A 13,788-nucleotide genomic window follows, 5' to 3' on the forward strand; every position below is an offset into this window, starting at 1 on the left:
GATGCGGCGAGTGGGGATAAAGTAGTGGACTCTTCTGGACTGTGCGCGTGGGCGTGGACCCGTGTGTGGACCCGTGGGCATGGACGGGCGTGTACGCGGAAGGGGTATGTACGCGGAAGGGGTACGGGCGTGTACACGGAAGAGGTACGGGCGTGTATGTATTCTCGCGGTGATACGCGTACCCCCTCGGCTAACGGGTCCTGCGGGTTTTGGGTCGGGTATTTCTGTACCCAAATCGAAGCTGAAAAGTCGATCATGCCCCTCGCCGCGGATTAATCTGGGTCGTCCTTGTGTTCCGCTCAACATAACCGTTCGACGTTGGGGGTCTATGGAAGCACTCGCCTAAAAATAAATATAAAAGATGAAATAATTGTGTCGAGTTTTCCTTGGTGGCGATCCGAGATGATGCAAACATATCCGTTGGGTTCAATAACCTTAGTTCTCATTAGCTGCATGAACCACTCCTAATTATTGTTGAAAAACGGCTAAGGACCTTAGCTCCACCTGGGATGGAGCTGAATTTGGCTCCTCTTGGGACACAGCCGTGCTACTGAGGTTGGCTCCACCTAGAATGGAGCCGCGCGATTGAGTTTAGCTCCACCTAGAACGGCGTCGTGCTTCTCAGGTTGGCACCACCTGAATTGTAGTCGTGCTACTGAGCATAGCTCCATCTGGTGCGAAGCCAATTAAAAAGTTATTTTGTGAAATCTTTTCGAAATAAGGTTATTTTGTGATGTCTTTCCAGATATAGGTCTCTTTTGTCAAAATCGACATAGCGCCGCAACCGTCGTTGTTCGTGATAAGCGCGAAACGCTTTCAGTCGGTCGTAATCTCATCTCCCTCGAAACGGTGCAAGCCTAGCCGCCACTTCCATCCTGATCCCCTTGATGAATCAGCTCCTCCTCCTATCCCCGTCACCACATTCAGCTCCTCTTCCTTTCCCCAGCCCCCATCGCTGCGTGAACCATATTTGTTTTGATAGCACTGCAAACAGATGACGTAAGCAAATTTAACTACTTTTTAGGGTGTGGAATGCAAAACACATGACTCCAAGTCTCCAACAGATGCTCCATCTCTACTTGGTGATGCAAATTCACGCCTCAAATTTTGTCTCCCGTGCTGTAAATTTGCAGCACCAAACGCATGCCATAAAATTAAATAGGGCGATGCACGATCGCTAACTTTTATCTAAAACTTCCTAGTACGGCTGGCCACATCCCTTCACTGCGACCGCCACCAACAAAACTTCGGCGATGGACGGCGACTCCACACCGAATCCGTAGAAGTGAATCGATGCTCGAGTCCTCTCAATCCCCCTTGCCTACATCTCCCCCATCCTCGCATCGCCGCCTCTACCACTCACTCGCATCGAGTTCCTCGACCTAGCCATCATGCCACCGTCGGCTTCCCCCACCTCTCCACCAATCCTAAAGCGATCCCTAAAGCCATATCTGGTCGAGATTGTGCAAGCTATATCAGATTTTTTGTAGTCTCACAAAACATTATTTTTTATTTTTATAAAGTCGGAAACACTTATGCTCATGTGGCAAAAGCACATTCCTAACTGTTTTCGAACCTATTTTACATCAGATGTTCTAAACAAGCTAATTCTTCGGCAGTTACGCAGTGAAGGCATCCGAGCTAGGTGAATCGATCGGCACCCGCGTATACATTTTTAGGGCATCTCCAGTGGGGCGATCCATTTTGTCATAGGCCGTACGAAATGGTCCACGTGGACCGGCAGACTAGTTGCGCACGCTCCAGTGGCGGGATCAAAACGGACCGAATCGCGCTGACTGACCCATCTGTTTAACAAATTTGAGCGTCCGATCGTCGTGGTAGATAGGGCGCGCGTCCTGCCTTGTCCCCCTTTGGCCTCCCCAGCCCCTCCCATCAGTGGGACGAAAGGCATACAAAAGGGTTTCGTTGTCCCCAACAGCTTCTCTATCTCCGCCGCCACCCCTAGGCAGCGTTGCCGTCTACCCTTTGGCGTGGTGTTGCCATCGCTAGTTCCTAGCGGCTCGTGCTGCCCACCACCCATGTTCTTTGGCTGCTGAGCATGCTGTCGACGAAAATTCAGGCTGGTGGTTGCTGCCCCTGGTCGTCATCGCAAGGGCACATACCACGCTCGTTGCTGGAGTTGGTTGCGCAGTGTCCTCCATCCCGCCACCCTGGGTGAAATTCTGCAAACGCAAGCTTGGGCAAGTTCAACTGGTCAAATCTAGCCTGCACTGATATAATGGGTCGTGCCGCTGGGCGTACTGGCTTGGCAGGCCAGACAGCCAGCACCAATCTTTGTGTAGGCCAACCTAAACTGACAAAAATAGATCAAATGGATAGCCATTTTGTGTCGATGCCCTTAAACGTGCCACGTTGTGGGATGATAGGACGTGGAGTTTATCCTAGTAGTACTTCAAGTACCGCTTGCTGGCGCGCCCACAGCGCGGCACGTACGCGTAAATCCAGCCAGCCAGGGTCGGTGGCCTTTATCGTGCTTCTCCTCCACTCCAGCGACGCCACGAGCGCATGCAGCTTCCTCGCAAGCCCCAATCGCGTCGCGCGCCCGCCCAAGACATTCCGCTGCGTCCCAGGTACCAGACCGCGGCCGTCTTCTTCCGAGGCAGTCGGCACCAAGTATTCATGCACCTAGCCGCCAACCAGTCCGCCGTACTCCTAACTCCGATAAACCGTAACCGGCCAACCTGCGTCGGGTATAAAAGCCCAGCTCCAGCCTTTGGCACTCGCAAAAATCCTCTCTTTTAATCCTCCTCTCTTTTGTGTCTCCCAAGCAGACCACTCGGAGAGTAACGCACGTCTTGAGGCTCGATCGATCCATCCATCCATCCATGGCCTTCTTCCGGCGTTTGGTGATCCTCTTTGTCTTCTTCGTCGCCGGCCAGTCTCCGGCTTCCGCGTGCGATCGCTGCGTGCGCCGGTCCAAGGCGGCGTACCGGGCCTCCTCCCCCGCGCTGGACAAAGGTTCGTACGGTCGGGGATCGATAAGCGGCATCCGTTGCCGTCGCTTCTGTTTGTCCTGTTGCTGAATTGGTTTGCTGAACTGCTGCAGCTGGTTCCTGCGGGTATGGCTCCCTGGCGCCGTCCTTCAGCGGCGGGCTCCTGGCCGCCGCCGGCCCCGCGCTCTACAGGGCCGGCGTCGGCTGCGGCGCGTGCTACCAGGTCCGGTGCACGGACGCCGAGCTCTGCGCCGCCGCGGGCGCCACGGTGGTCGTGACGGACCAGGCGCGCACCACCACCACCATCCACACCGCAGACCTCATGCTCAACGGCGCGGCGTACGCGGCCATGGCCCGTGGCGGCGCGGGCACGGAAGCCGCGCGGCGGCTCAGGGAGCGGGACGCCGTTGACGTGCAATACAAGAGGGTGCCGTGCGAACCTGTCGGTGCGCGCCGAGGCCCGCGCGGCGCCGGGCGGACTGGCTGTCAGGTTCCTGTACCAGGGCGGGCAGACGGACATCGTGGCCGTGGACGTGGCCACGGCCGGGTCGTCTGGGTCGGGCAGCTGGAAGGCGATGGCGCGGGAGCGCGGCGGGCCGGCGTGGAGCACGAGCCAGGCGCCGGAGGGGCCGCTGCAGCTCCGGATGGTGGTCACCGGCGGGTACGACGGGAAGTGGGTGTGGGCCGACGGGGAGGTCATCCCGCGGCGGTGGGTCGCTGGCAAGGTATACGACACGGGCGTGCAGATCGACGACGTCGCGCTGGAAGGGTGCTCGCACTGCGACGCCCACGAGTGGAAGTGACGCGTCCAAATTGATCCAACTCTGTACAGCTTTTCATCTTACTAATTCCCTTTCCTTTTTGGAGGATCGAAGAGTCAAACTTGCCGTTGCAACTGGGTCCGGCCTTTGCGTTTCCTCTCGTTCGTGGTTAGCAACAGACAGAGGTAGCAGTGTGCACAGCACGATGCGAGGCGCGTCTTTGGTCAACGGTGAGTGCCAACTTGTGCTAGTGTGTGCACGACGATCCTTGGCGGTCGTCAACGGCTTCCCCTTCCGCGTCGCCATTTCTGGTGCGCTTCGCATTTTCTCTGAACTGGGCAATGGTGACGGCCTCAAAGCTACTATGCGCGTTTCGTGTGATTCGCGGCGTGATGGATGGCGTCCGTCAGAGGTTGTTGGGTGCGCGATCTGCCTGGTGTGGGCATTCGTTCATACCAGCACAGAAACAGGAATGCTTTCTCTAGTTCAAAATTGCGTGGCCATTTGTCCCCCCACTGATAGCAGCGATATGTGTCTTCAGGTTAGCCTTGAAGGGTACCTACTTGTTGGCGACAGGAGTATGAAAGAGAGTGGTGACTAAAATGTAAGATAGAAAATAGATATCGAGGAGAGTGATGTTTGTTCCGTGCACAAGATCATGGTATCGTTGCATGCCAATCTATTTCAGATTCACATAACCCGGGTCTGAAGCTGTTGGTGCTGATGGTTAATTTGTTGGGGCGGATTGTGCGTGTTGTTGCTGAGATCCTTCGTGATCTGGATGCAGTAAAGCATGTGCCATCAGCATTGAACAACGATCGACTCCAAATTCCAGCCCGTCGACGCTCTTCCGAGAAAAGAACACTGTTCTGGGGCAGGCTGAAGGACTTTTATTCTCTTCGCCGCCAATGCCCCTACACCGGAGATGAAGAACTCGAAGACTCTACAAGCACTAGACCTTTGTTCTGTGGTCCCCCACCCTCTCGCTGTCGTGGCAGCAATGAGGGCAGGGGAACCTGCAGCTGCGACGGTGACAACGGAGGGACGGAGTTAATCGCCAGTCACCTAATCAGTGGTGGATGCGCCTCTGTTCCTCTACTCGCAGCGGTGGTGTTGGGAGGATGCAATAGACGACCGAGTTCGATGCCGACGCTCTTTCAACCTCCATCTGAAAGCCGTGTGTGGAGCTCGTCGTAGCGCTCACGTCGGCCAAGAATCAAGTGGCATAGTCTCCGATGCCGGTGAAGATGGCCTTGGCTAGTGCTCTCTCTTCCTTGGATATTGCGAATGACCCAGTTGTGTTTTGCAGTTCATTTGTAGGGTTTTATTTGCCAATGTTAGGAACCTAGTTGTTATTTATGTATCTTTGTTGATCCCTTAGAGCATCTCCGGTCGCGTCCCCCAAACAGCGTCGAATTGAACGTTTGGGGGACATGTTTTGTTCGTGCCGCGTTTGGGGAACGTCGCTCCCCAGCCGCGTCCCCGAAACGCCCACCCGAAATGAATATTAGTGCACGAAAATAAAGATTTTCATTCAAATTTGATTATATATTACAAAGTTTGAATGAAAACGGCTAGATTTCATCTAAACCCTAGCCTGCTGACCACCCCGTGGTGCGTTCGACGACCCTGCCCTATCATCGCCTCCCCTCCGCCGTAGCTCCTGCTGCGCGTGCCGCCTCTCCATGCGTAGGGCGGTGACCAGACGCCGCTGCTCCAGCAGCGCGTCGTCGCCCGCCCTCTCCTGCCGCGCCGCCTGGAGGGAGATCTCGACGGCGCGGCGAATCTGCGCCTCTTCGCGGGCACGGGCGTCGTCCTGGAGCTTCTTCTCCGACTCGAAGGACTCGACGAGCGCGCGTTGCTGATCCGCCGCCTCGTCCGGGTGCGGCCCATCGTCGTTGTCGGACCACTCGAAGTCGTCGTCTTCGTCCTGCTGCTCCGCCTCGTCCTCCTCCTCCCCCTCCTCCATTTGCGCATCCAGTTGCGCCGCCAACGCATCCGCCCGCGCCTGCAGGCCGCCTCCGTTGCCGCCAGCGCCGCCTCCCGCTGCTGACGCTCCTCCGCCGCCAGCTGCTGCTAACGCTCCACCGCCTCCCACCGCCGCCGCTCGATCGCCTCCCGCCGTTCACGGTATTGCGCCTCCCGCTCCATGCGCTGGCGCCGCCGATCCGCACACCACCACTCGGCCATCTGCTTCGTCCAGCGCCACCGCGCCTCTTCCGCCGTGGCGGCGTTGAACACCGAAATGGTGTCCGCCAGCACCACCTCCTTCCACGCCGCGTTCCCCTCAGCTGCGGGGTCTCCCGCTGCTGCCGCCGCCGCCTCAAGCTGCTGACGCTCCCGCTGCTCGATTGCCTCCCGCCGATGCCGCTGCTCTGCACGCCAAAGCTCCGCCCGGCGCCGCCGCGACTCTTCCTCCGCGGCGGCGTCAATGACGAACTGTGAATCCGGTGGTGTAGGTGGTGGTGCAGGAGACGGCGGTGGAGGGAACTGGCCGGCGCCGGGGCGGTTCATCATTGCACAGTGGTGTTCGAGCGACAAGGGTTGTGCTTGTGGCGGAGAAAGGGGTGCCGGCGGCTGTGGTGGCTGCCATTGAGCCGGGGGGGGGGGGGGCTTTTATAGATGCCGGCGTTGGGAAGAAAGCGCGAGAACGCGCGGTGGCGTGCCAACGCCGGCGACGTGTGGAGGCTACACAGCACCGGCGAGACGTCTCGCCTGCCACTCCGTCGCCATTAAGGCAAAGCTGCGGCACTTCGGTCGTGTGCCACTGCGCGCGAATAACTTCCGTCGCGAGGTAGGTGGCGGTTAGGTCCAAACTTGAATGTGCCGTTGACACGTCGGTCCCGCCATGCCTCGCCTCGCTTTTCGTTGTGTCCGGCGTGCCCGAAGCGTCCCCTGTGGGGCGAAGACGGGCTCGGGGCGTCGGATACCGTATCGGACCGCACCAAACAAAAAGCGGCTTTGAGGACGCGGCTGGAAACATTTCAAATCTTTTTGGGGGACGATTTGTGAGACGCGACTGAAGATGCTTTTATATATGTAATATGCAAATATTTGGATTTAATGGTATCGAGGCCCATGCTTACTACTACCTCCGGTGGAGTTTAATCGACGCGGAGTGTAGCTTGATCAACATGCACCTAGGCAGCCTGCTGCGTCGATTTATCAAGACCGGATAGCTACCAACCATCCACTAGTTCCTGGTTTTCCTATAAAATTACCATCCACCGGTTTGTTACTTTGCAGCTTAATTTTGTAGTTGTATCTAAGGGTATCTGCAATGATTGATAATGCCATTTTATCTTAACTTTGCCACGTAATTTAGATATAACAAAAATAACGACGTACAACGGATTATTTAGTCGTATCTTTAAGACGATATTCTAAATATGTGATGAGAGGGGTTGTGCTAAGAGATCATCTCTTAACTAAGAGAAGGCAAATTATTTTTTATCTTTCTCTTTCCTCCACTCAGCGTTTATCTTACGTGACACTACTAAAATATTATTATTGTACAATGCCCTAATATTTGACTATTTCGTCATCTCAGCGTGTGCACACGAAACGTGGCCAGATTCCCGTGAAGCTAAGGCTAGTCATAGTGGTAGCATCATAGCTAATATCATACATATTGGTCCCACAAAAATGCTGATGTGGCAACTAATTAAGGAGGAGAGAGGAGATTAAAATAACATATGTGGATACTGTATCATAGCGCATATCACGAAAAAAGTTAATGCCAAACAAATCTTATGCACACATTTGCATTGAGATTCTAAAAAGTAATAAATATAGCATAACTATGATACTACTCCCTTCGTCTCAGTTTACTAGTCTTCCCCGTATTCCTAGGTTGCCAATTTAACCTATATAATTTAAATTATATAATAAAAAATTATATCATTAGAAAATAGAACATCTAAACTTTCTAATGATATAATTTTTATAACATAAAAATAATGCTAACTTGATCAAATTTGCGACCTAGGGGTAAGTGCATGCCTAATAAACCGTGAGAGAGGAAGTACTTCATGATACTAACCACTATAGAGATAGTACATACACAAGTATCACGTGCATAATACTACAACATGATACTTACCACTATGGCTAGCCTAAGGCCAAAATAAGGGCTTTTACAATGGATGGTTCTTGGCACGATATCTTAAGCAATTTAATGATGTGATACCATATTTATTGATAAAAGAGAGGATTGTTTTATATCTTAGCTTGCACGAAGTTATAGGCAAAAACGTCTTTCTAATCCAATCACATGCATCCATTAGTCTAAAATAAAATCATTAAACGTAGATACAACTCTAAAAAGCAATGCATTGTAGAGGTGGTTTTTTGAAACATATCTCTACCTAGGATAATTCGCTCAAATACAATGCATTGTGAAATGATTAAGTTAACTTCAGTGTACGTCCAGATCAACTTCTGCCTTTTTTTCGACGTCGATCGACCCCTTTTTCCTTTTTCTTTTGAACTGACTTTAATCAACCTCTGCCGTCGTGTCATCGTGTGCCTCATCCGGTTGGGACATGTACGCTTGGACTCGCTAAACCTGAACTAAACACAGCGATCTGCGACCCAGCGTATCACAGCCGTCCAGCCGAAACCACGCCAAAGAATCGCACCCGTCCAGGCCAGCGATCCGCGGCACGCACCTCTCCACCAATCACCGCCCACCTCTTTCCTCCTATATATAATTTCCGCCCGGCATCGATTCCTCACATCTCATCTGCAAATTCCCCATCTTTCTCCCACCTTCCAGCGAAACTCCACCGCCGCCACTCCACTCCCCTCCTCCGAGAACCACCCATGGCCCCCAAGGCGGAGAAGAAACCGGCGGTGAAGAAGCCCGCGGAGGAGGAGCCCGCGGCGGAGAAGGCCGAGAAGGCCCCGGCGGGGAAGAAGCCCAAGGCGGAGAAGCGTCTGCCGGCGGCGGGCAAGACCGCGGCCTCCAAGGAGGGCGGCGAGAAGAAGGGCAAGAAGAAGGCGAAGAAGAGCGTCGAGACGTACAAGATCTACATCTTCAAGGTGCTGAAGCAGGTGCACCCGGACATCGGCATCTCCTCCAAGGCCATGTCCATCATGAACTCCTTCATCAATGATATCTTCGAGAAGCTTGCCGGGGAGTCTGCCAAGCTTGCGCGCTACAACAAGAAGCCCACCATCACCTCCCGGGAGATCCAGACCTCCGTGCGCCTCGTCCTCCCCGGGGAGCTCGCCAAGCACGCAGTGTCCGAGGGCACCAAGGCCGTCACCAAGTTCACTTCTTCTTAGATTGCTTCGTATGTATGCCTGCTGCTAGTTTAGGTTGCTTTTCCCCGTCTGTCGGGATCTTGTAAGATGATCTGCTGCTATCTTGAATAGAAATGGTACTGCGTTTTCACCTACATATGATCTGTCATGTGATGCTGTTCCAACATTTTTCTAGATTGAATGTGTTCGATGGGGAACATTGGGAATTTGTTTGTTCTGAATGCATGCCTTAAATTGGGGCTTTTCTTTCTCCTGCATCTTCCAACGAATACAAGCATGACAGTATGATAAGAAGACAAATGATTAGTTAGGTGTTTGGTACGCAATAAAAACTTGTATCCATTTGAAGTTGCCTGAATTGTGAAACTTCAGAGGTGTCTTACTATTGCATATTGTGTCCTATTTTACAAATCTGCTTTTATTACAAATGGAGAATGCTATGGACTAAATCTTTGCCTAGGCTTGATTCACAATAATGATTCAGTGGTATTTGACAATATCTGATTTTTCAGAATCTTCTTTGATAGATGTATATGGCAGTAACTGCTATTACCATTGTGAACCGCTTGGACTTTCAAAGTTCAGCTGATATCTCAAGTTTAATTAGATTTGCATAGTATATTAAATTTAACTGATACCGTTGCAAAGCTCCCTGAAAAGAGCTACTGACTGAAACATCATACTGCATATAACTTCTGCCAGCTTGCTTCTCCACCGCTCTTCTAAATGTCTTGGGTTCAGGCTTATTGTTGCTGCATCTTCTTGCCTGTATTTCCTGGAATGCCTTGTCGAGGTATGTTTCCTTCAAACTAATTCTTATGCTGTAATATCCTGTTGCAGAATATGTAATTTCCTATGCTATTATGTATTTTGCTGTGCAATTGGCTCCCTGATAGTATCAAACTATTAATTCTTTGAGTTAAGTCAAGCCACCAACTTTTTATACATGGAGTCCAAACATAATCTTGAGGGCACCAAGGCCATCACCAAGTTCACTTCCTCTTAGATTGCTTCGCGTTTGCTGGCTTGTAGTTTAGGTAGTTTTCTGTCTGCTGGGATGTTGTAAGATGATCTGCTATCCCATCTCGAATAGAAATGGTCGTACCGTGTTTCCACCTACGTATTATCTGTCATGTGATGTTGTTCCATCATTTTTCTAGATTGAATGTGTTTGATGGGGAACATTTGGGAATTTGCTTGTTCTGAATGCATGCCTTAAATTGGGGCTTTTCTTTCTCCTGCATCTTCTAACCAAGACAAACATGATGAATGCTTAGAAGTCAAAATGATTAGTTATGTGATTGGTACCCAATAAAAATTCGTATCCATTTGAAGTTGCCTGAACTGTGAAACTTCAGAGGTATCTTACTATTGCTTATTGTGTCCTATTTTAGGGAATATATAGTGCGGGCGCTAAGCTAGGGCGCTAGGATTAAATTCCCTACCGTTTCGGCAGGTCACACGCCATTCCAGGCTTGTTTCTGAGCATCGATGCAAAAAGAGGAGGTTGACTCTTGCAAAACGCACACAAAATCACGCGTCCTAGCGCCGACGCTTGCGTCTCAACTCTTTAAGCGCCTACGCTTTGCGCTGTACATGCCCTTACACATCTGTTTTACTAAAAAATGGAGAATGGTATGGACTATAAATGTTTGCCTAGGATTGATTCACAATAATGATTCAGTGGTATATGGCACCATCTGTATTTTCAGAATCTTCTTTGATAGATGCTGTTGTACCATTGTGAACCGCCTGTGCTTTCAAAGTTCAGCTGATATCTGAAGTTTAATTTGATTTACATTTTAAATTTAACTGGTACTCTTGCAAAGCTCTGAAAAGAGCTACTGACTGAAACATCATATATAGCTTCTGCCAGCTTGCTTCTCCACCTCTGTTCTAAATGTCTTGGATTCAGGCTTATTGTTGCTGCATCTTCTTGCCTGTATTTCCTGGAATGAGGTATGCTTTCTTCAAAATAATACTTATGCAGTAATATCCTTTTGCAGAATATTTAATTTCCTATGCTATTATGTATTTTGCTGCACAATTGGCTCCCTGATAGTATAAAACTATTAATTTTTTGAGTTAAGTCATGCCACCAACTTTTGATACATGGAGTCCAAACATAATCTTATAAATCCAAGTTCCTTAAAAGGCAAGTACAACGCGAGCGCTTAGAGGGGTGCCAGGGAATAAAATTCTGGCTGTTATGCCTGCATTTGCTTGGATCCTGGCCTCAGGTTTAGTGTTGCCGCTTTTACTTGCGTCGGGAGCTAATTTCTATTTCTTCCGCCGGTGTGTGGATCATGACCTTAACTAAGCGCTATTGAATAGTTTTTTCATTGAAAGTTGCAGTTCTTATGGAAGCGCTTTGATTGTTTTTCCCCTTAAGCGTCTGTCTAAGCATCTTTCCATTGTAGATGCCCTAAGTTCTTTGTTATGTCAGACTTGTATCATGTGGAGAACCTCAGATTAGGGAGCATATGTTTATAATTACGCCCTTTTATTTCAGAGTCTTCTCATCTGAAAACCTCAGGCGCATAAATGTAACTAGCATGTGTATACTAGTTTAAAAGGATGTGCAGTTTTTCCCGTAATGTGTCAAATGTTAACTGGTGTTTAGAGTGTATGTTAAATACAGGTGCCATGCCTTCTATTCATATGGCATTTCATAAAAATTTAATGTCCTGAAGTTAGGGTCCTAAAGGTACACTTTGTGATAATTTTGTAGAAGATAAGTATGCTATTTTTGCACTTCACTTGAATGGTGCCATGTTCTTTGGAGAATTCAGGTCCTTGAAGTAACTATTGAGAATTCTGTTATTCTTTCTCTGACCTGTATATATGTATGTCCGCGACACTGTAGTAATAGTTAGTGGAACTAGAAATTTAGCAAAAGAGTGTTCTGCTATTTCTGCGCTTTGGTTAGCTGAACATTTTATTAATTCTTACATTTAGTTAAGCCGCATAACTATATTATCTCTGTTTTGTGGTATTAGAAGCTAATGGAGATCGCTGGATGATAACTTGATGATTAGTTAGGTGTTTGGTCTACATTCAAAATTTGTATCCGTTTGTAGTTACCTGAATTGTAAAATTTCAGAGGTGTTTACTACTTCTGTCATACTATCTCCTGTTTACACATCTATAGTGATTATAACTGGACAGTTTATGCGTGAGTATAAAATCATTGTCTACGACTTGATACAAAAGTAATGATTAAATGGTAACTGGAGATGTTCAGGTTCTTGAAAGGGTGAACTTGGGCACCATTTGGTTTTGAGAATCCTTTTGGACACACGTATATTGTTTATTGTAGTTAGAACTGCAAAAGCTATTGTACCACTGGGAACCACTTGGGGTTTTCAAAGTTCAACTGATATCTGAAGTTGAATTTTATTTCCATTTTCAAATTTAACTGATACTATTGCAATGTTTTTGAGAACAGCTACTGACTGGAACATCATATACATCTTCTGTTATTTTAGTGTCACCTCTTGTGCCAGCTTGCTTCTCCACCGCTGTTCTAAATATATTGGATTCAGGCTTTTTTTTGTTGCATCTTCTTGCATGTATTTCCTGGAATGCCTCATTGAGGTACGCTTCCTTCGAAAAACATCTCATCCAGATCCAGTAATACCCTTTTGTAGAACATGCAATTTCCTATGCTGTTATATTTTGCCAGAAAACTGGCTCTTTAAGTTCAGTGAAGGCACCAATTTTGATGCAAAGGGTCCAGATAGAATTGATGAACCCAAATGCCATAAGTAGTATAGCAGGATAGGGAATCTCTGCATTTTATCTGCAACAGAAACAGTTGTGGAAATACCAGATTCTTTGCCGTGCTCTTCATCATGTGGAGAACAGAGAAACCCAGGTTCACTGAACATAGGTTATAATAATGTCATTTATTACAGAGTCTTGTCATGTGAAAACCCCGGGCACATAATTGTAACTAGCACGTGCATGTTAATTTAAATCCATGCTCAGTTTTTTCCCTGAAGTGTCAAGTGTTAATTGATGTCAGAATGTATATTCAATAGTCTTTTGTTCATATGACAGTTCATAAAACAATAATGTCCTGAAGTTAGGGTCCTAAAGGGACACCCTGTGATCAATTTTGTAGAATATAAATATGCCATTTCTGCACTTCACTTGATTCATTGATTGGTGCCATGTGGTTTGGAGAATTCAAGTCCTTGGAGTAACTGTAGAATATTCAGTGTGTAAATAGCTGTTATTCGTTCTCTGACCCATCTATACGTATGTCTGTGACACTGAATTTTAGCAAAAGAGCATTCTGCTATTTCTGGGCTTCACTTACCTGATTTTTTTGTTCATGATTCGCACAATTAATTGAGCTGCATAACTATATTATAGTGTATGCTCATCATCAGGTTGCATTATCCAGAGTAGAATTCCTTAACTACCTGTTTTATTTCTGAACTGGTATTAATCCTACGAAAAAAATTACTTTCTGTATTTATTTTAATAAATTAGATATATATACCAATGTATACTTGTATCCACGTTTTTGAAATATCGACGTATCTTGGTATCCATGCATTGCCTATTGGATACATATCCAAGTATCCGAGCTTCCTATCTCGGTTGGCTGTCGATTGTCATTGTCATCTATCTGCTTCGGTGTGGGGAATGGTTGGCGGTGTCCGCGGCTGTGTGTCTTTGGGGTTTCTGTGCCTGCTAGTGTATGCAGCTTCCTTAGGTTTTTTTGGGTATTTTTGCTGTTAGTTCAGTCTGTTGTGTGTGCGCTGTTCATGCTCCGCTGGGTGTGGTGTGCTTGT

General features: G+C 48.5%; 1 protein-coding gene and 1 pseudogene across 4 annotated transcripts; both read left to right on the forward strand.

The window, feature by feature from the left end:
• The first annotated feature begins 2,785 nt into the window (after positions 1-2,785).
• LOC124705659 lies at positions 2,786-3,757 on the forward strand (annotated as a pseudogene).
• Positions 3,758-8,476: 4,719 nt separating this feature from the next.
• On the forward strand, positions 8,477-9,039 carry LOC124708712 (histone H2B.1-like). Of its 4 annotated transcripts, none has more exons than XM_047240383.1 (2): positions 8,478-8,569; positions 8,606-9,021. In XM_047240383.1, the coding sequence occupies exons 1-2, from the start codon at positions 8,540-8,542 to the stop codon at positions 9,002-9,004; spliced, it is 429 nt and encodes a 142-aa protein (XP_047096339.1). In that variant the 5' UTR covers positions 8,478-8,539; the 3' UTR covers positions 9,005-9,021. The 4 variants fall into 4 exon arrangements, with proteins under 4 accessions (XP_047096338.1, XP_047096339.1, XP_047096340.1 ...); XM_047240384.1 differs by having other exon boundaries at positions 8,609-9,021; XM_047240385.1 differs by having other exon boundaries at positions 8,478-8,566; positions 8,609-9,021.
• Positions 9,040-13,788: the final 4,749 nt, after the last annotated feature.

This window comes from Lolium rigidum, chromosome 4 (assembly GCF_022539505.1).
Source record: "Lolium rigidum isolate FL_2022 chromosome 4, APGP_CSIRO_Lrig_0.1, whole genome shotgun sequence".
NCBI lineage: Eukaryota > Viridiplantae > Streptophyta > Magnoliopsida > Poales > Poaceae > Lolium > Lolium rigidum.